This window comes from Pleurodeles waltl, chromosome 5 (assembly GCF_031143425.1).
Source record: "Pleurodeles waltl isolate 20211129_DDA chromosome 5, aPleWal1.hap1.20221129, whole genome shotgun sequence".
In the NCBI taxonomy this organism is placed as follows: Eukaryota; Metazoa; Chordata; class Amphibia; order Caudata; family Salamandridae; genus Pleurodeles; species Pleurodeles waltl.
In genome coordinates, this window is record NC_090444.1 from 1,049,381,387 (window position 1) to 1,049,401,137 (window position 19,751).

The window sequence follows — 19,751 nt, forward strand, 5'->3', positions numbered from 1 at the left end:
AAAGCGAATCAGTCTTGTTTGTCAAAACCAGTATTTGCTTTGCCAGTGCTCTCACAACACGAGCATTCTGAAAAACAATACCATTGAGGAGGTGCACCGTAATTTTGTTATTACAGGTAGATCGTTCCAAGATGGCAGCCATGCTGTATCATGTCGTATGTAATGCAGTGTGGTGGCCATCTTTCAACAGTATATGTATAATAAACAATAGAAAAACAGAATTCCAAGATTGTCTCCATGCTGCATGTCTATGCAATATAGCACAATGTAGCGGCTATCATGGAATACTATTGTTTATTATAGACTTCCAAGATGGCCACCACATTGCATCACATTAAATGTAGACACAACTTGATGGCCATCTTAGAATTCTAATTTTTCTAGTGTTTATTACAGTTAAACAACATTAAAAGTAAACTCTGATTTTAACAAAGGCTTGTGTAGAATACTCTTTAGCATGAACGTTAAATAAATGTATATTCAACTAAATTATTCTACAGTTGCACATCGGATTAAAACACTAAGCCCCGCTGACTGGAAAAGCAGCAAGAAAAGGTGTTCTAGGTATATACACTAGCTATATTTAAGGTTACTGTGAAAAGTTAATTCTAGACAGGATCAAATATGACTAAATTTTGTTAAAATCAAAGGGTTAGGGGAATTGCTGTCACATGTTTTAGCTGCTGCGCTCATGTCAATGGAAATGACATCAAGTGCTTTAAAATCAGGCGACAACGTGGAGTGTTTACACAACTGCTGAAAACTCCACGCTGAAAAGTGTGAATAAGAAACTGTTGCTAGTAGCTGCATACAACAAGCTACTGATACTATAAAAAGACTGAAGGATTCTTTAATTTAAAAGCTCAGTACTCAAAATATTAAATGGGAGGGGTGTAGATGGATGGCGAGCATAATATTTGTTGGGTGCAATTGCTACTCCTAAAACCCTAAATGAGATCCCAGGCAACTGCACTGAAATACCTGAGATGAAGGATAGATTCGGGAGGTCGGGTTGCAGGGAGGGTGGGGTTGGCAGCATTAGCTGCTACTGGAAGGTAGTTAAGAGTTAGAAATGCAGAAATAAAAGAACTCTGGGTTAGATAATTTCTCTGATAAGGAGTATGTTTTTGGGAGAAATGTTTGGCAAACAGAAGAAAATTAGTTACTTACCTGTAACTGCAGTTCTCCAGTATTGGTATCTTTCATAGATTCACATGCTTGAATCATCCCCGTCGTCGAGGTGGGAGCCTCACGGTAAGTTTAAATAGATAAAGCAGTAAGTCAGTAAAAGTAAAACCAGTAGGCCCCAGTAGGCCTCATAAGGTATTTTACAGTCTATCCACTTTGTTTTGTGAAAAGACCCAAACTTCAGTCTCAACCAATCAGGATTCAGCCCCTCCCAAACAGTCCCAACAGAGGCTGAATTCCCTCAGATTTTCTAGTAGGAGTGTGAAGTTTAATATCTGTATAATAGGGGAGCCTCTGAGGGGAGGAGGGTGGGTCGCATGTGAATCTATGAAAGATACCAATACTGGAGAACTGCAGTTACAGGTAAGTAACTAATTTTCTTCTCCAGTATTGGATCTTTCATAGATTCACATGCTTGAATCAGAATAACGAGCAGTAATGCTTTCTTAATTAGTGAATTACATTGACTGTAATTCTATTTGTAATTTTACAAATGATGTGAATCCCATCAGTTCAGCTTTAAAAACCACATACCTATTAATATATGTACATCAATAGACATTCGAATAGAAGAGCAATAACAGGTGTGTGGCAGAAAAAACCTGTACTCTTTTCATGATGATGAAGAGTACGACAAGCTAAGACATTATAAAGAAGTGAACAATCTGAAGCAGAAATGTAGAGTAAAACACACTGTAGCTATTAAGAAGACTAAGAACCAATAATGAACATACCTTGAGTGTGGTGGTGGGATGTGTTAGAGGCTCACCTTATCGAAATAAATGCCTCAGCACTGCCTGCCCCACTGCTGTATCGACGTTGTTCGTTTCTTCGAGACAGTAATGCCTCGTAAATGTGTGTTGGCTGGACCATGTTGCTGCTCTACAGATGCTATGTAGTGGTACCCCTGCAAATAATGCAGCAGAAGTGGCTACCGATCTTGTAGAGTGGGCTCTCACCTTGGTGTGGAGCGGTTTTCCTGCTTTTGAATGGCAGAATTGAATTGCCAGACCAATCCATCTTGCTATAGTCTGTTTGGACACCGCATGTCCCTTTCTTGTTCCTCCGAAAGCTACAAACAATTGATCCGACTGGCGGAGAGCTTGAGTTTTCTGTAGATAAAACTTTAAACATCTTTTAATATCAAGGGAATGTAATGTTTTTTCCGCTACTGTTTGCGGATTTGGAAAAAAGGTTTTTAAGATAACTGGCTCATTTAGGTGAAACGTTGAAGGAACTTTTGGGATGTATTTTGGATTTGTGCGCAAGATGACACCTGAGTTTGTGAATTGGAGAAAAGGCTGTTTGATAGTGAAAGCCTGAATGTCACTGACTCTCTTTGCTGAAGTAAGAGCTAGCAGTAACGCTGTTTTCCATTAAATGAATTTTTGGTCAGCTTTGTGGATCGGTTCAAAGGGGGCTTCAATACCACATTCAATGACCATAATGGTGGAGGCTTTCTAACTGGCGGGAAAACCCGAAAAAGGCCCTTCATAAATTGTTTGACGATTCTAGTGGAACACAAAGAAACTCTGTCTGGAGATCTGCGGTATCTGGAGATTGCTGCCAGATGTACCCGAACAGAAGAATATGCAAGCCCTGATTTTGCAAGGAGCAGGAGATATGGAAGTATCTGTTCCGTAGTAGAGGACAAAGGATGTATATCTTGTGTTGCCCACCATATACAAAAACGTTTCCATTTAAGTTTATAGGTTTTTTTGGTAGTGTCCGCTCTAGCTTTCGCCAATATGTCTCTACACTCCGGGGAAATGTTGAGATTCAAGTATTCATTGTATTCAGGAGCCAAGCTGACAAATGAAGAGATGACGGATCTGGGTGTCTGACTTGTCCCTGGTGCATTGTTAAGAGAGTCGGGCTCTGTCTGAGTCGTAGATGTGGTCGTTCGGAGAGCATGAGGAGCTCCGTATACCAGACTTGTCTGGGCCATTTGGGAGCTATGAGCAGAAGGCGACACCCCTCCACCTTCAGTTTGTTGATGACTCTCGGAATGAGCGGGATCGGAGGAAAAGCGTAGGCATAAACTCCGGACCATCTCATCGAAAACGCATTCCCCCACGAATCTTTTTGGGGAAGCCAACTTGCGTAGAACTGGCATTTCTTGTTCTCGAGAGTGGCAAATAGATCTAAGTTCGGTTTGCCCCATAATAGAAAAAGGCTGTTGAGAGTTTTCTGGTCTAGTTCCCACTCGTGATAAGGAATCACTGTCCTGCTCAGGGTGTCTGCTAGAATATTGGTTTGTCCTGGCACATACTCCGCCTTGAGTGAAATATTGTGCTTTATGGCCCATGTCCAAATTTGTTGGGCTAGCTGCGAAAGTTGTAGGGATCTTGTGCCTCCTTGCTTGTTTAGATAAAACATGCTGGTTGTATTGTCTGTCCTGATTAAGACGCTTGAACTCTGTATCTTTGGTAAGAAAGCTTTCAGAGCTAAGTGTATTGCCTTGAGTTCCAGATAATTGATGTGAAGCTGACGTTCTTTCTGATTCCAGATTCCGCTGATTTGCAGGTCCTGGCATTGTGCCCCCCATCCTGCAAGAGAGGCATCCGTTGTTACTATGTAACTTGGTGTTTGGAGAAGAAAAGACAGTCCGTTTGACAAATTGGTTAGATTCGCCCACCACCTCATGATGTTCTTCATTGGAGGCGTTATGCGAATCTTGTCTTCGAAGGAACCGTTGACCTGGGTCCATTGTATGTCTACTTGTTCTTGTAGGGGTCGCATATGGAGCCTGCAATCTGGGACTAGCGGAATGCATGAAGATATCATTCCGAGCAATGATTTGTAGATGCGGACTGAAACGAACCTTCTTCTGGAGAGCCTTTGTGCCAAGGAGGTTAACTTTTGTTTCCGCTCGTGAGATGGGTAGGCTTTGTTGCGGACTGTGCCCAGAATTGCCCCCAAGAAATTCAATTCCTGTTTGGGGTAGAGTTGAGATTTCTGATAATTGACTACGAACCCTAGGTTGTGTAGCAATTGAAGGGAATGGAAAATATGATTTTTCACTTGCGATTTTGAGGGTGCCTTTATAAGCCAGTCGTCCAGGTAAGGGAAGACCTGGATCTCTGACTGGCGGAGATGTGCTGCTACCGGAGCTAACATTTTTGTGAAGATTCTGGGGGCTGATTTGAGGCCGAATGGCAGAACTCGGAATTGAAGGTGCATACTTCCCACTCTGAACCTTAGGAATTTGCGATGGTTGCGATATATGGGGATATGAAAATAGGCATCCTGGAGGTCTAGGGATGGCATGCGATCTCCGGGATCTAACAGACGCAGGACATCCTGTAGAGTTACCATCCTGAACGATTGCTTCTTCAGAAACTTGTTCAGGGCTCTCAAGTCCAGAATGGGGCGCCAGTCTCCTGAGGGTTTTTTTACAAGGAAAAAACGGAAGTAGAATCCTCTGTTCTTTTGAAATAAAGGGACTGGTTCCACTGCTCCTTTTCTCAACATTATTCTTACTTCCCTGAGGAGTTGGTTCAACCTCGGAGGTGGTGGGCCCGATGGAGGAACAGTTGGTGGTGTTTGAGTGAATTCCAGAGTATGACCTCTGGCCACTACATCGAGTACCCATCTGTCCGATGTTATCGCCTTCCAGTTGGGGAAATAGGAAGTGATGCGACCTCCGACCCTCGATGTTGGTTGGTGGGGAAGCGTAGAGATGATCAGCGGGTCATTGTTTCCTGCCTGTATCTCTTCCCCGGGCAGCTCCTCGTCCTCTAGTTGGGTGTTTGTAAGCTGCGGCCGGAGGCAATCGATAATGCTGCTGTTGCTGATGGTATTGCTGTCGTGATCCTGTGGAGGAAGATGGATATTGTGACCTGTATTGCTGGTATCCACCTCGAAAGGAGTAATTACCTCTACCCCTTGCTCCACGAAAAGGTTGTTTTTTATATTGCAGGGTACCTAGGGATTTTGCCGTATCCGTATCCGTCTTGATAGCCTGCAACATGTCGTCCACGTGTTTGCCAAACAAACTCTCTCCATCGAAAGGCATGTCAAGAACACGAGTCTGGACTTCTGGTCTGAAAGAAGTCGCCTTTAGCCATCCTTGTCTGCGCAGGACTGCTGCACCAGCTAATTGTCTAAAGCCAGTGATAGAAATGTCTATTGCGCTGTCTATTATTTCTGCGGAGACCCTTTCTCCCTCCTGCAAGACCTTTTTTGCTTCCACCTTGACGTCTTCTGGCAGTAAATCTAAAAAAGCAGACATGTCTGCCCACATCTGGCGATCGTACCTTCCCAAGATGGTGAGGGAATTAGCCGCCTTAACGGTGACTGCGGCCACAGAGGAGAATTTCTTGCCAATATTGTCTAATCTCCTTCCTTCTTTATCTGGGGGAGACGCAATAGGTGTGGAGGGGTTTTTGGAACGTCGCTGAGCCGCCTGTGATATCACAGAGTCAGGTTTCGGCTGTGAGACTAGACAGGCCGGAGAATCATCTGGGGCCTTATATTTTTTCTCTAGTCTTGGCATTTGTGAAGGCACTGTTGCTGGGTTTTTCATTGCCTTCAAACCCTCCTGCCATAAGAAATCGACAATGGGTATGGCTCGTACAGATCTTTTTGATGGCTCTTTAAAGTCGTACAAAAAACATTTGGTTTCATGAGAAACAATTGCAAGGCCAAAACGTTTCGCCGCTCGCTCTATCAGATTATGGAAACCTCCTATGTCCTCTGGAGGAGAATCTACTGGACCTGCTGGCGGTGGAGATGGTGTGGGGACGAGGTAATCATCCCATTCACTATTCGCCGAATCTCTTAGCTCACCCTCTTCCCTTTCGTCGTCCGATGAGGGGCAAGTTTCCTGGGTTTGGCTAATTACAGGTATAGTAGCCTGTGGCGTTACGGAAAGGCTAGTAGTATGAGCTTGCCGAGGTGTCTGGTAGCTCTCAGGTCTAGGTGGCGTGGACTGAGTTGATGGTGGAAACCTTTTATAGTAGTCCTTCAACATAAATTGAAGATCTGTTACTAATGTGCTAGGCATAGCGAGGGGCGATGGTTGTTGTGTCTGTGGTTAAGATGTTGAGGCATAACTAGGCTGATACTGTTGATCCTCTTCTTCGTCAAACTCTTGGCATTTTACATTGAGTTGTGACGGGCTACTAGCTGCCCCAAACATTCCGTCGTTCTGCGAGTATGTGTCGTCGTCCTCATCCTCTAAAAGATGTTGTGGTGGGTATGGCAACACTTTACTTGGTGAGGTATGCATTGGAAGAATATCAGACGCCTTGTCCCCTATATTAATAATTGAAAGGGGTAAGAATCTGGAGGAGTCGTCCTGATGGTACGAGGAATGGTGAGGCGAAGTATCCAGGTAGGTGGATGGTTTGTATACTGTTAATGCTGTAGATGATATGATCGTCGACGGTTCACTCGTCGGCGGTTCCCTCGTCGACGGCTCTCTTTTGGGCCGTTCTGTCGTCGACGGTTCTCTCGTCGACGGTTCCTTTGTCGACGGTTCCTTCGTCAACGGTACTCTCGTCGACGGTACTCTCGTCGACGGTGTCTTTACTAACGGGTCCTTTGTCAGCGAATGCTCCGTCGACGGTCTCTTTGTCGACGGGTACTTTATCGACGACGGTCGTGTAGGTGCCGTCGTCGGCAGTGCCTTCTTGAACCTCATTGAGAGGTGCTTCGTAGACGGGAGTGACCTGGTTGATTGGTGAACCCAGGAGGCCTCCGCTGTCGACGATGTGGTTGCCGACGAAGCTTTCTTAAAAAAAATTGCCGTAATTATCGTAGTCGATGACAACGGCGACGACGTCATAATTATCGGTGAGGCTGGCGTTGTGAACGTCGACGATACCGTAGTCGCTGTTACCGTTGACACAGTTGTCGACGGGGTGGTCGTCGACGGATGTTTTTTCACCGAAAAGAGTTGTTCTGGCTCTTTTTGTGGTGACAGAGACAGAGATGGCTTTTTTGAGGTACTTTTCTGGTGTAAAGGCGTAGTAGGTTCTGAATGAACCTTTTTTGGCCCATGTTTAAATGTCTCTGAATGAAAAACATCCTTTTTCGTCCCAATAGAGACTTGTCTTGTCTTCTTGAGCACCTTCCTTGGTGGTTCATCCGACCCTCTGCTTCTCTCACCTGTTCTTTTCTGAGGGCGAGAAGTTTGTGATGATGCCTCGCTGTCATCTGAGGAAGGATACTCTAAGGCTTTTTGTTTTTGTAGCCATAAGAGAAGTCTACCCTCCCGGTCTTTGAGGGTTTTTTGACTAAAGGTGCGACAGATTTTGCAGTCTCTCACCTTGTGGTCTGGATGAAGGCAATAAATACACTTCTTGTGGGGGTCATCAACATGCAGTCTCTTCTTCCCACAGGTGTCACAATCTCTGAACAGACCCTTTTTTGCCTTTTCAGACATAGTGGAGCTGTAGCAAGTTTCCTGAGAGAAAAAACTAATCTTCAGTCAGAAAATAGGAAAAAACTGAGCAGAGCTCAGGGAGACTCCCTTCACACGACGTGCGGTAGAAAATCTGAGGGAATTCAGCCTCTGTTGGGACTGTTTGGGAGGGGCTGAATCCTGATTGGTTGAGACTGAAGTTTGGGTCTTTTCACAAAACAAAGTGGATAGACTGTAAAATACCTTATGAGGCCTACTGGGGCCTACTGGTTTTACTTTTACTGACTTACTGCTTTATCTATTTAAACTTACCGTGAGGCTCCCACCTCGATGACGGGGATGATTCAAGCATGTGAATCTATGAAAGATCCAATACTGGAGAAAATCTGATTTAGAATTTCGTTGGTGGAATTTCTGTCTGCCCATGTGGTGATTTTAAGTTCAACCTCCACACTAGCAATGGATAATCACTGTATTTTGAGTCCTCTGATATGGGGCAGTGATTTCACCTCCAAAATAGGAGTGCATCTTAGTGCCACAAAGTGCTGTATTTCTGGCATTCTAGGGTGTTTCCTAATACATTAGGAACAAATCGCTCAATATGTGAAAGCCTGGATCCTTTTGTGGTCTTCCACCATGTTACTCCCTCATCATAGTGGCATATCTGCCAGGTTAGATGGGCTGGCAGAGCTGCTAATATCTTTGAACGTTTCAGCTCTAAACAACAGCAGATGTGATGGTAGAAAGAAAGATCTCTCTCTCTCTGGGGCATCCATCATAGAAAGAGTGACAAACTGGTGGGAGGCTAAGCTGCTAAAGACGTAGTGGATCCTCCAGTATTCCCCTCTTTTAAGTTGAGACTTAAAATGTGGAGTTGATAACCCTTTAATACAATCAAATATGCAGGAATGAGGAACTTGCATCTGACAAGATTCAGGGACCCAATTCATAAAAGAAATTAGAAAATCCATTCCATGTATATCTCTGCCTATAATTTACGTAGATTTCCATTTTTTAAAGAATTCAGAAGATCATTTTTTAGTTGATTTAACTAAATACTTACAGCCTGATTTAGAGTTTGATGGATGGGTTACTCGACAGATATACCATCCACCATATTACGATTCCCATTGGATATAATGGGATCGTAATATGGCGGACGGGATATCCGTCAGGCTTGTGATGGAGTAACCCATCCGCCAAACTCTAAATCAGGTCCTTAGTCTGCAGATAGTGCAAAGAGCAGCAGTCACCATAGATCCTTCGCTGACTTGATTCTAGATGCCCAGCAAAACTGAGTTCATTGTGCAGCACAAAACCAGCGACACATATGCACTTTGGTGTTCAAGTGAGAGTAATCCCAGAGATGGGCAGTTTCTGACACACATCAGAGTTAACTTTTATGAAAGGTGTGATTCACGTGTTAATATCGCAAGCTAACACTTATACAAAATACTTTTAGGAGAACAAAAAATGTAACTTAGTCTGGTTTAGAATTAATAATGATAATGTATGTAGCGTCATCTAGCTTGCAAAACTGAATAAAATAATGCAATTTTCCGAGGTCTTTTACCTTCATGCTGCACTAAGGTACATTCGTCAAACTCGCGTGACGTTAATACTGCACTTTAAAAGGCTAACGTATATGGCCTTGATTTAATATATTACATTGCAAACAGCGATGATTAGTGACAAACTCGCAGCCATTAGGTGCTGATATATTATTCCTGATTAACATAGGCAGCTGGAAATAAAACCTACTTTGCCAAAATGCCAAGCTAAAAAATTCAGTACAGAATGCAGACGTGTCTTTTATGAGCACCTACACAGAATGCCTACCCGTCAGTTAATGAGGCATGCATAGTTCAGAAGCGTAGTCACACCGATGACATTAGGAGATGCTTAACTGTCCTGAGATGAGTTGGAAATTGGCATTTAAAGCGCAGTCACTAATCATTAGACAATCTTGTCGAGTCTACACCCATCAAAACCTGACTTGGAAATTTCAGGCCAGTAAATAAAATGTATTTATTTATTTTAAATTGCATTTTATTTCCTCTACAGGCAAGACCTGGGACAGTTTCAATTAATAAAGTGACTGATTTAAGATTTGTGTACAGTTGCAAGTGGACTCTGAAAGCCTCCTTTGAATAACGCATATCCCTATTACGCTACCGTTTCTATTCCATGCCATGGAACATGAAAATGTAATTCCAGCTTTTCAAAGGCAGGTATTAATATTGATTTTCCAGGTCACATCATCAACCCCTGACTGCTAGTAGTCGTTTTCTTGTTTCCTTTCTCACAACCTGCAGACGAAACCGGTTGTAATATACAGGACGTCACATTTAATCGACCAGCATTTATTTACGTTCTTAAAACTCAACATTTCTGGAGGCAGATGGGACTTGCAGTTGTGTGTTTTAATTGACATAAGGCTTGAGCAGTTGTGTGTTTTAGGGGGCAGATGGTTCGTTCAGTTGCTTGCAGTAGAAGACTTGTCCACTTGTGATTTTTAGGTGGCAGATGGCTCTTGTAGCTGCTTGTACTAGGCACTAAAAGGCGCGTACACTTGTGAGTTTTAGATAACAGATGGCTCTTGCTGTTGCTTGTGTTAGGTATCAGATGGCTCGTTCAGTTGCTTGTGTTAGGTGGTAGGATGCTTGTACACTTGAGTGTTTAAAGGCTCTTGCTGCTGCGAGTTTTAGATAGGAAAGGCTTGTACACTTGTGTGTTTTAGGTGGCAGATGGCTCTTGCAGTTGCTTCTACTAGGTATTAGGAGGCGTGTACACTTATACGTTTTAGGTAACACATGGCTGTTGCTGTTGCTTGTGTTAGGTAGCAGATGGCTCGTTCAGTTGCTTGTGTTAGGTAGTAGGAGGTTTGTACTCATGCGTGTTTCAGGTAGCAGATGGCTCGTTCAGCAGACAGCTAATAGTAGGTTGCAGAAGGCTAGTACACTTGCATGTTTTAAGTAGCAGAAGGTTTGTGCACTTGGCGTTTTAGGTAGCAGTTGCTTGTGTTAGGTAGTAGGAGACTTGAACACGTGTGCTTTAGGCAGCAAAAGGCTTGTACACGTGTTTTAGGTAGCAGATGGTTCGTTCAGTAGCTTGTGTTAAGTAGTAGGAAGCTTGCACATGTGGGTGTTTTAGGTAGCAGATGGTTTATGCAGTTGCTTGTGTTAGGTAGTAGACTTGTACACTAGTGTGCTTTAGGCAGCAGAAGGCTTGTACATGTGTTTTATGTGGCAGATGGCTCGTTCAGTAGCTTGTGTTAGGTAGTAGGAGGCTTGTACACTTGAGTGTTTAGGTAGCAGATGGCTGTTGCGTGTTTTCAACAGGAAACGGCTTGTACACTTGTGTGTTTTAGGTGGCAGGTGGCTTGTTCAGTTACTTGTGTTAGGTAGCTGGAAGCCTGTACAACTGTGTGCTTTATGTAGCAGATATCTCTTGCAGTTGCTTGTGTAAGGTAGTAGGAGGGTTGTACACTTGCATGTTTTAGGATCAGATGACTCATGCAGTTGCTTGCGTTAGGAGGCTTGTACACTCACGTTTAAGGTAGCAGACGGCTCCTGCAGTTGCTTGTGTTACGCAGTAGGAGGCTTGTAGGCGTATGTTTTAGGTAGCAGATTGCTCATTCAGTTGCTTGTGTTAAGTAGTAGGAGGCTTGCAGTTTTTTGTGTTTTAGTTAGCAGATGATATGTGCAGTTGTGTCTCTTAGGGACCAGAAGACTCATGCTGTTGCATGTTTTACTTGGAAGGTGGCATGTGCAATTGCATGTTTGAGGTGCCATGTGGGTCGTACAGTTGTGTAGAAGGCTTGCGCAGTTGCGTGTTTTAGGTGGCAGAAGACTCATGCAGTTGTGTCGTTTACGTGGCAGATGGCTCTTACACTGGCATGTTTCAGGTGCTACATCTGCTGTACTACTGACAGCAACACCCATGTTGGCACCACCAAATATAAAAACAAAGGCAGCAGACTTATTGCCCATCAGTGTCTTCTTCGTAAATCAACTATCAATAAAATAAGCCCAATTCTGAAAACGGAGAAATAAAAAAGCTGTAATGGAGTCAAGGGAAGAACAGAAGAGTAGGTAGAATATAGGTAGAAGAAGGGAACAAAAGGACAAAGAAACTTGCTTCTCATTCACACTCACCACTGCTAACTGGAAATGTGCTGTTGATTTGCTCCATGACGTCTGTTAGGTCTGTATTAGTGTTCTGAGGTGGCCCTAACAAATCATCTGCAGCTGTAACAGACATAATGAGCATAATCATTTAACAAGGCAACACACTGATTTAGATATTAACAGCTATTATACCACCCAACCAAACAAACGTCTCCATTTACGCTCTCATCAGGAGCCCCTATCATTTGTTCATGTTTTAAATCGTAAGCAGTTCAACATTTTTATACTGCTGATTGGCTTCTAGTCCAGGTTCTTTCTACAAACACAGCATGCTTTGGTGGCAAGAAATATATATGAAAAAAACGAAGGTTACAGTGTCATTATAGTTTGGTTCACATTTTATCCTCACAAACCATAGAATTTCAGCAGTTATAGTTTCTTAACATTAAGTATAAGTATAACTAACTGCTGATTTTCTATGGTTTTGTGTGGGTAAAACATGAGCCTAGCTATAACATCCCTGTAAATCCCACGAATGCAAGACCCATTGCCTGTTTTTTAATAGAACCACTGCTGTGCACGGCCACCTCCCCCACGTGCACCCAACCCCACGCTGTGCACGGTCTTCAGCCATGTGTGGCAGTGGTGTGGTGTGTGAGTTATTTTCCAAGTTGGATTTTTGATCCGCGAAAGATTCACGTCCCTAGATAACTTAATTTTTCCCTCTTTTTATAACACCAAGATCCAGCTTTCTGCCAAATTTGCTGTAAATCCATTCAGTGGTTCAGGCTGTGGTCATGTTAAAAAACTGCAAAATCCCCATAGACATTGCATGTGGAAAAGGGTTTTGGGACACCCCCTTATCCTCGGACCCCACTTGATGAATAACCTCGAAACTGTCAAGACAGCAGCTGAACTAATTAGAGTATGAGTTTTGAAAATTTTGTCATGACTGGTCAAATAGTGGTAAAGTTATTAGCAAAACAAAAAACGCTTTGTCTAGGGGAAAAGTTCATCCTAACTGTAACTACTTACCAGCTATCACCAGTATTTAAAAAAAAAAAAAATATATATATATGCATGTATGTTTTCTTTATCGTTTAGCTTTCTTTTTTGCTCAGAGTTTTATTTAAATCCACTTTTCTTCATAAATGTAACAAATGTTTAGTTTGTATTCATTGATAACAATGGGCAAAACCCTTTCTTTTCTGACATCTTCCATATGCACAGTTTTTAAAAAAAGGTCTGGTTTGGGTGCAGAGGGTTTGTTGCCGACTTTGGCCCCAAGAGACCAGTGCTTAATTTGTTTTAAAAAAAAAATGTGCTGCTGAGGCCATTGTTATAGCTTTGAGTGGCCTGGAATAGTCTGAATTTTCACACTTGTATGAGCGTGATGGCTAGTAGTTCTCTTGGTACTAGCACTGGCAGGGGCAATGGGTGACACAAGCTGCAGTGGCCCACTGACGAGGGGCCTGGCACTTATTTTTACAAACCACGCACTGTTTTTACATGTTTGTGCCATAGGTTTCCTAAGACCAACCCTGGTGAGAATGATATGTGCTAAAAGGGAAAGTGAGCATTTATATTTACATTCGTTCGAAAGGAAGTCTTTAAAGTTCTTGGACCAAAAAAACTGTTTTTTCCAGAATATTTGATTTACTAATTTCCATCAAATCAGTTTTCAAAACCTTTATACAAAAAATCAATTAGTGAACAACTACAGAAAAGAAGACCCAATTGCCCGAGACTAAACACTGAGACTGCAAATCAAAACATTATATCTGATGAAAGGCATAGGAAGACGACAAATCAAATCCTAAAGCTCTTCATTTCTACTGACAATAGCTTGAGATTTTTTCATGCCCTTAATTGAGAAGCCATCTACATATCCAAAATTAACACTGTCCAACATACCTTTTGCAGTGCACTCCCTCGTCTGGGATGAAAGCAAGTATAGGTAAAGCCAAGTAGTCTGAACTTTAAAATGCAAGCTTTAAGCTAGTGGCTTTGCCAATATTTGTTTTTCATGACACTGCCAGGAAGTAAAAAACATTACAAGATGACCGCATACGAATACATGGAGTCTTTCCAGCCACCATTTTGGCATTTTTGTTTAAAGTTTACTTTATTATCCAACGATGGCTAATAAAAAAAATTTAAGATTTTGTGTAGGAGTACATTGACAAATAATTGAGTGGACCTGTAACTTTGTATTGCAGCCAGGTCCTCCAAAAAAACGAAAAAAGTAAGGGCAAATGGGGAGATGGGGCAGGGTGAGAAAACAACCGATGAGTGGGGCAGCGAGGAGCCAGGTAGCAGCATGCAGCTGTCAGGTCCTCAGTAATTGTGAAAAAAAAAAAACATTGTTAAAAACCCAATGGCGCACTGGTGGAAATGGGAAAGCGGGGTTGTAGTGAAGAGAGAGCGAGGAAAGCCATGTGCTTCCATGAGGTGCTAAAAGAGAAATAACAAATGACCTCCCTAATATCAGCAGTGGAAAGATACACCCCATCAAAATGATTTTAAAGGAGCCATGCCCTAGAAAAGTATAGAGAGGAATAGAACATCGAAGCCACCCAATTATGAGCAAGGGCTGACTCAAAGCCCACTCGATCTATTATTGTGCTGTAGACAATATCTCTTTGACTACCAACAACTAAAGCGGTCTGCAGGCACGAGCTAAAAAAGGGTGGTGTAGGTGTCTTATTTTAGCCAATGGAAAGTATGTGCTCTTGGATAAATTAAGTTAGCAGAATGCTGCAACCAAATACACCAAGAAAGAGAAATAAGAACGTTTTAGTGTTGGACACAATGTTACAAAGACGGAAGAGAAGATTCCTCAATGAGTACCAGATTTTTCCAGCACTAAGTATCATACGTGAAGTCTTTCCTAAAAAAGATAAGAGGCTGGGTTGAGACTAAAATTCAATTATTGTAAACACATTATCAAACTGGCATTGCGTGCTTAAACCTATGTTAAGGTGACACCGAAAGTGGAGAAATAAATCAACATTTAAAATTAATTTATAAAATAAGGCAGCAATACACCCAGACACTACGTAATTGCCAAAACTGTCTAATCCTCTCCATAAAATCTTAAGAAGCTGCCTGGCATGGAGTCTTTAGTATAAAGTATGTCTTCATTCATATCAATTCATTATTTCTATTTAAATTATCGCCAAGGCGGCAGAGCGACAGAAGCTTGTGGCTGCTACAGTGAATAAAATGAAATCTTCACACAAAAGATGGTGCATGTATGCACAGCCAGTCCTAAGATGTCAGTGTAACATAAGAATTCGAGTGATATTTGGCTATACTATTAGTTATAGTTGCAAACGATTCTTTCAATGCCACGGCCTAAAGAAAACCCTCACTTTAAATTTACCTGACTTCACACTGCTTTGCTACAACCACATATTTGAGCCTAGATTACTGCCAAGCACTCTTCTGTGGCCATGCCAGGGAGTCGCCACCATATCTGTGATTGACTCAACTTTGCAATGTATCTTGTCTGTGGGAGAATGACAAGTTGGGGCTATAAATAAAGTATCATCTTCCCGTCTACCCCAGGAGGCACTCCTGGAGGAATATTTATATTATTATGTTAAGACGAAGAAACTACATGTTCTTTCTAGAACATGCTGATTCAAGAAATAACGGGTCTTAATTTAACTATTTACATAGGTTTTTAGCAGTGGTTCCCAACCTGTGGTCCGGGGACCTCTGGGGAGTCTGCTAAGTCTCCTCAGGGGTACGTGACTGCTTAGAAAATGCAATAATACGCCAGCTTTCAGTAATGACTCATTAGGGGAAGGGGCTCCCCAGATTCCAATAACGACTCCGTGGAGGCCCCCGGGTTCCAGTACTGATAAAATGGGGGTCCACAGATGTCAAAAGGCTGGGAACTACTGGTTTAGGGTACACTTCTTGGTACAGGGTCTTATGTTCCTATAGGATGATGCTCAACATGAGCCCTGTGCAACAAAGATATAGCCACAAAAAATATTGGCCCTAGTGAGAGCTCGACAAATCTTCACTAAATTAAATTCTAGAAGTGATAGTTGGAATTTTTGCTTTCAGGGCCTGTGGCACAGACATGGAAACAAGGCAATGAAATACATCAGTTACTAATTATTAATAGATAAGATCTAATGAATATTCAACCTCATTCCGATCAAAAGCTAATGGAGTTTCTGTGTGGAGCAGCAAAAACTCTGCATTAATCGCAATCAGGTTAGGAAAAATGTTGGATAACAGCAATGCCAGCTGAGAATAAAGGTTTTAGGTGCCGAGTGTAATGTAAAAATAAAAACATGAGCGACAGGTAGTTATCCACAGCAGATCGATTGATGAGGCAGTCTTTTCAGGTGTAGAGAAACAGGTCCACAGTGCGGGTGTCACTACAGCGATGAAAATGTAGAGTACGATCTAGAACCTGAAGTGTGTCTGCAGCCTAGAAAGAGGTTCCTTAAGAAGGCATGCTTCCAATGTGATCTTGATGTGCACTGCGTCATCCTTTCTAAATGAATTTCTTTAGAAGGGAAGTAAACCATGAAGAATGGAGGCACTGGACAGTTTTCTAGGGTAAGGTGGCAAGGACACGAAGCACAGGTTTTTAGTGGTTCGGCAGGGATAGGATCATCAAAAGAAGGACTGATGTTGGAAAAGGATGAGTAATAAGGAAATTTGGATGAATTAGCTGAAGGAGGTCCATAAATGTACTACACTGCAAGGACGTACGACCCTACTTGATATTAGATAATTTTTAATGTTTGCTAATTTCCAAAGAGAAAATCTTCCCCTATACTGGTGATCAATTCACTAAAGTGAGAACTATGCAAAAATATAAACAGTGCGAATTAGCTCACTGTTTAATCATTTGGGGATAAAGTGTTCCAAAGCCATTGGGGTCTTGTGAGATTATTTTTTGTGCAGGTTCATCAGTGTTTAGAAATGGAGGTCTTGGCCTTAAGTGAACTTTGGGCTATAGAGTCACATCATTGTTTCAGATGGAGCTAGATAAATTATGGTACTGTCCTTTCACAGACGTCATGATGATTTTTCATCAGATCCTAAGGATTTATTGCTGTTCTCATTGAGCCTATGTATGTAATAGAGTTGAAATTGAAACATCAGTGTAGAGGAAGTACACTCCTGTATGGAAGTAAGACAATATCAGAGGTCAAACTTCAATGTGGTGTTTCTGAATTAGAATTAGGTCAATTATAATACATGATACACATTGGAAAATCCAACTCCTCTGTGAGGCTGAGCAGTGGCACAGTCAGGGCACCATGGGCACTAATGTGACAAAATATACTGGGGTCTACTAAACCCCCTGCTCTGGTTCCAAACCAAGTCTGTTATTAGAGAGAAGTGGCCCCTCACAGGCATAGGACTTGGCACCACAGCACCTGATTCATTGTTAATCCCGACGCCCGCCTGTTGTCCCTTCAGCCTAGGAACCTGCAGACCGGCTCTGACACAGTGGCTTTGTAGTTACAGAAGTGCCTTGTCAATCCACACACAAAGCCTGTAGATACATGCCAGTTGCACTTCACCTGTTTAGATTTGGGGGTGCCGGGATATGTCTGGAGCTTGTATCACTCTATGTGACCACAACCCACGCTTCCCAACCCTCAATCCCACCTCATCCTGATAGAGCAAACAGAGGCAGAGCCCAGGCTGGCACTGATTAAGAAAATCTTAAGTGGTTAAAGGGACATTTAACTGCAGCCATTACAGGTCACACTGGGCCCCTTTAGGCTCTTCGCCCTGGTGCCATTGTACCAGCTGCACCACTGATAGTTACGCCCCTGGTGCTGACTAGGTAGCATAAATGTTGGAGAGAAGAGGATAGGAGATTGTGTATCACTGAATCAGGTATGTATTAAGCTTTTAGATTGTATTGCACGTTTATATTTTTTGTGCCTAGTATTTGTATTTTGTCTAGTTTTCAGTCACTATGCAAAACTGCTGTGTCATTTTACTTAACTTACCATACATTTACTTGTGATATATCATTGTCACCTCCTGCTCCGTAAGGGGCCACAGACCCTGCAGGACGGCCTGTGTTACTGGGGCGAAGCATCCCACAGAAAATATCTCCCAAACACGAAAAGCCCAGGCACCAGTCCATGTTAAAATCCAAGCATTTAATAGCAATTCTGAGCAGCAAGACAAAAAATCCTGATGCGTTTCGGCAACAGCATGCCTTGTTCACAGGTAAGTAAGAGCAGGTGTGAGTGAGCCAGTGCTTTTTAAATACACAGTCATGTGACTTCAATAGCCAAACTCCAACTCCCATAATGCACAATTCCATAAAATAACTTCCTGAACTGGAGCGCTTAATTTCCATATAGCTGCAATAGCGTCACAGGCACTTCAGTCCACCATACAAATGTTCTCATGTGCATTAGGTATCCATTACTTGATAGTCCACTTGCTTTTACAGTTGCTGCCCAGCATGATAACAGCTATACAAGGAATACATGAAAAGTAAGAGGAGAGGCACACTGTCTCCCTCCTATCCCTTGCTCACCTCCATCGCAATATATTTCTCGGATAAATGCCTTATTTGCATGAAGGTGAGTGGGTCGGGCCCCTTCCATAAAACTATCATTGTCACCTCCTGCTCCGTAAGGGGCCACAGACCCTGCAGGGCGGACTGTGTTACTGGGGCGAAGCATCCCACAGAACATATCTCCCAAACACGAAAAGCCCAGGCACCAGCCCATGTTAAAATCCAAGCATTTAATAGCAATTCTGAGCAGCAAGACAAAAAATCCTGACGCGTTTCGGCAACAGCATGCCTTGTTCACAGGTAAGTAAGAGCAGGTGTGAGTGAGCCAGTGCTTTTTAAATACACAGTCATGTAACTTCAATAGCCAAACTCCAACTCCCATAATGCACAATTCCATAAAATAACTTCCTGAACTGGAGCGCTTAATTTCCATATAGCTGCAATAGCGTCACAGGCACTTCAGTTCACCATACAAATGTTCTCATGTGCATTAGGTATCCATTACTTGATAGTCCACTTGCTTTTACAGTTGCTGCCCAGCATGATAACAGTTATACAAGGAATACATGAAAAGTAAGAGGAGAGGCACACTGTCTCCCTCCTATCCCTTGCTCACCTCCATCGCAATATATTTCTCGGATAAATGCCTTATTTGCATGAAGGTGAGTGGGTCGGGCCCCTTCCATAAAACTATCATTGTCACCTCCTGCTCCGTAAGGGGCCACAGACCCTGCAGGGCAGCCTGTGTTACTGGGGCGAAGCATCCCACAGAAAATATCTCCCAAACACGAAAAGCCCAGGCACCAGTCCATGTTAAAATCCAAGCATTTAATAGCAATTCTGAGCAGCAAGACAAAAAATCCTGACGCGTTTCGGCAACAGCATGCCTTGTTATATATATATTAGGTGAGCTGTTTGTCTAATGAAAACCTGAATGGTTTTGGACTCACTTTCTCATAAAATAGAATACACTATAAGTGGAGAAGCCTTAAAATGTTAGAACAAGTAATCGACCTTCTTGAATCACTCTTTCATAAAGAATTACTGAAGTAATGAGGGCCTCATCTGTCCTCCATGTGGCCTAATCTAAACACATGCACATTTCATTTGTAATGTCTCCTGAATGGCACGGGTCATCCCCTACAAATGGAAAGCCATAGTGATTTTCAGAACTGCTTTACTTTTAAGTTAGGGTCCAATAGGCGCACCAGATACAAATGTTATTCAATGTCCAGCAAGCCCTGTGGTCTTGAAGATAAACTTATAAACCAATCATTTGGTTAATACAACACTAAAAAAACACCGGCCTTCTGAAAGGACAGTCACTTTTACCATATATTTCATTAAGACCCATGGAGTAGCACTCTGATTGATGACTTGGAAGCGAAATTGGGAATTCCTGATGAAACCCTAAAAAATAGTGAAGAAAATAAAGCCTTGAAAGGTGCTATGGGATGGTGGCCACAAAAACAGTTAAACTATCCCTTCTGCTACCTCCTTCTGGGAGGTTCCAGCAACATCCCGTATCATGCACAAGTCA

General features: G+C 42.6%; 1 protein-coding gene across 6 annotated transcripts in view; it reads right to left on the reverse strand.

Annotated features, from left to right (window-relative positions):
• The window catches only part of UTRN (utrophin), a 1,374,288-nt gene that overhangs the window by 13,446 nt on the left and 1,341,091 nt on the right, over positions 1-19,751 (reverse strand). For all 6 annotated transcript variants that reach the window (XM_069235249.1, XM_069235248.1, XM_069235247.1 and 3 more), the window contains one exon: positions 11,716-11,808. In XM_069235249.1, coding sequence (XP_069091350.1) covers positions 11,716-11,808 — 93 coding nt within the window. The remainder of the gene's footprint in view (positions 1-11,715; positions 11,809-19,751) is intronic.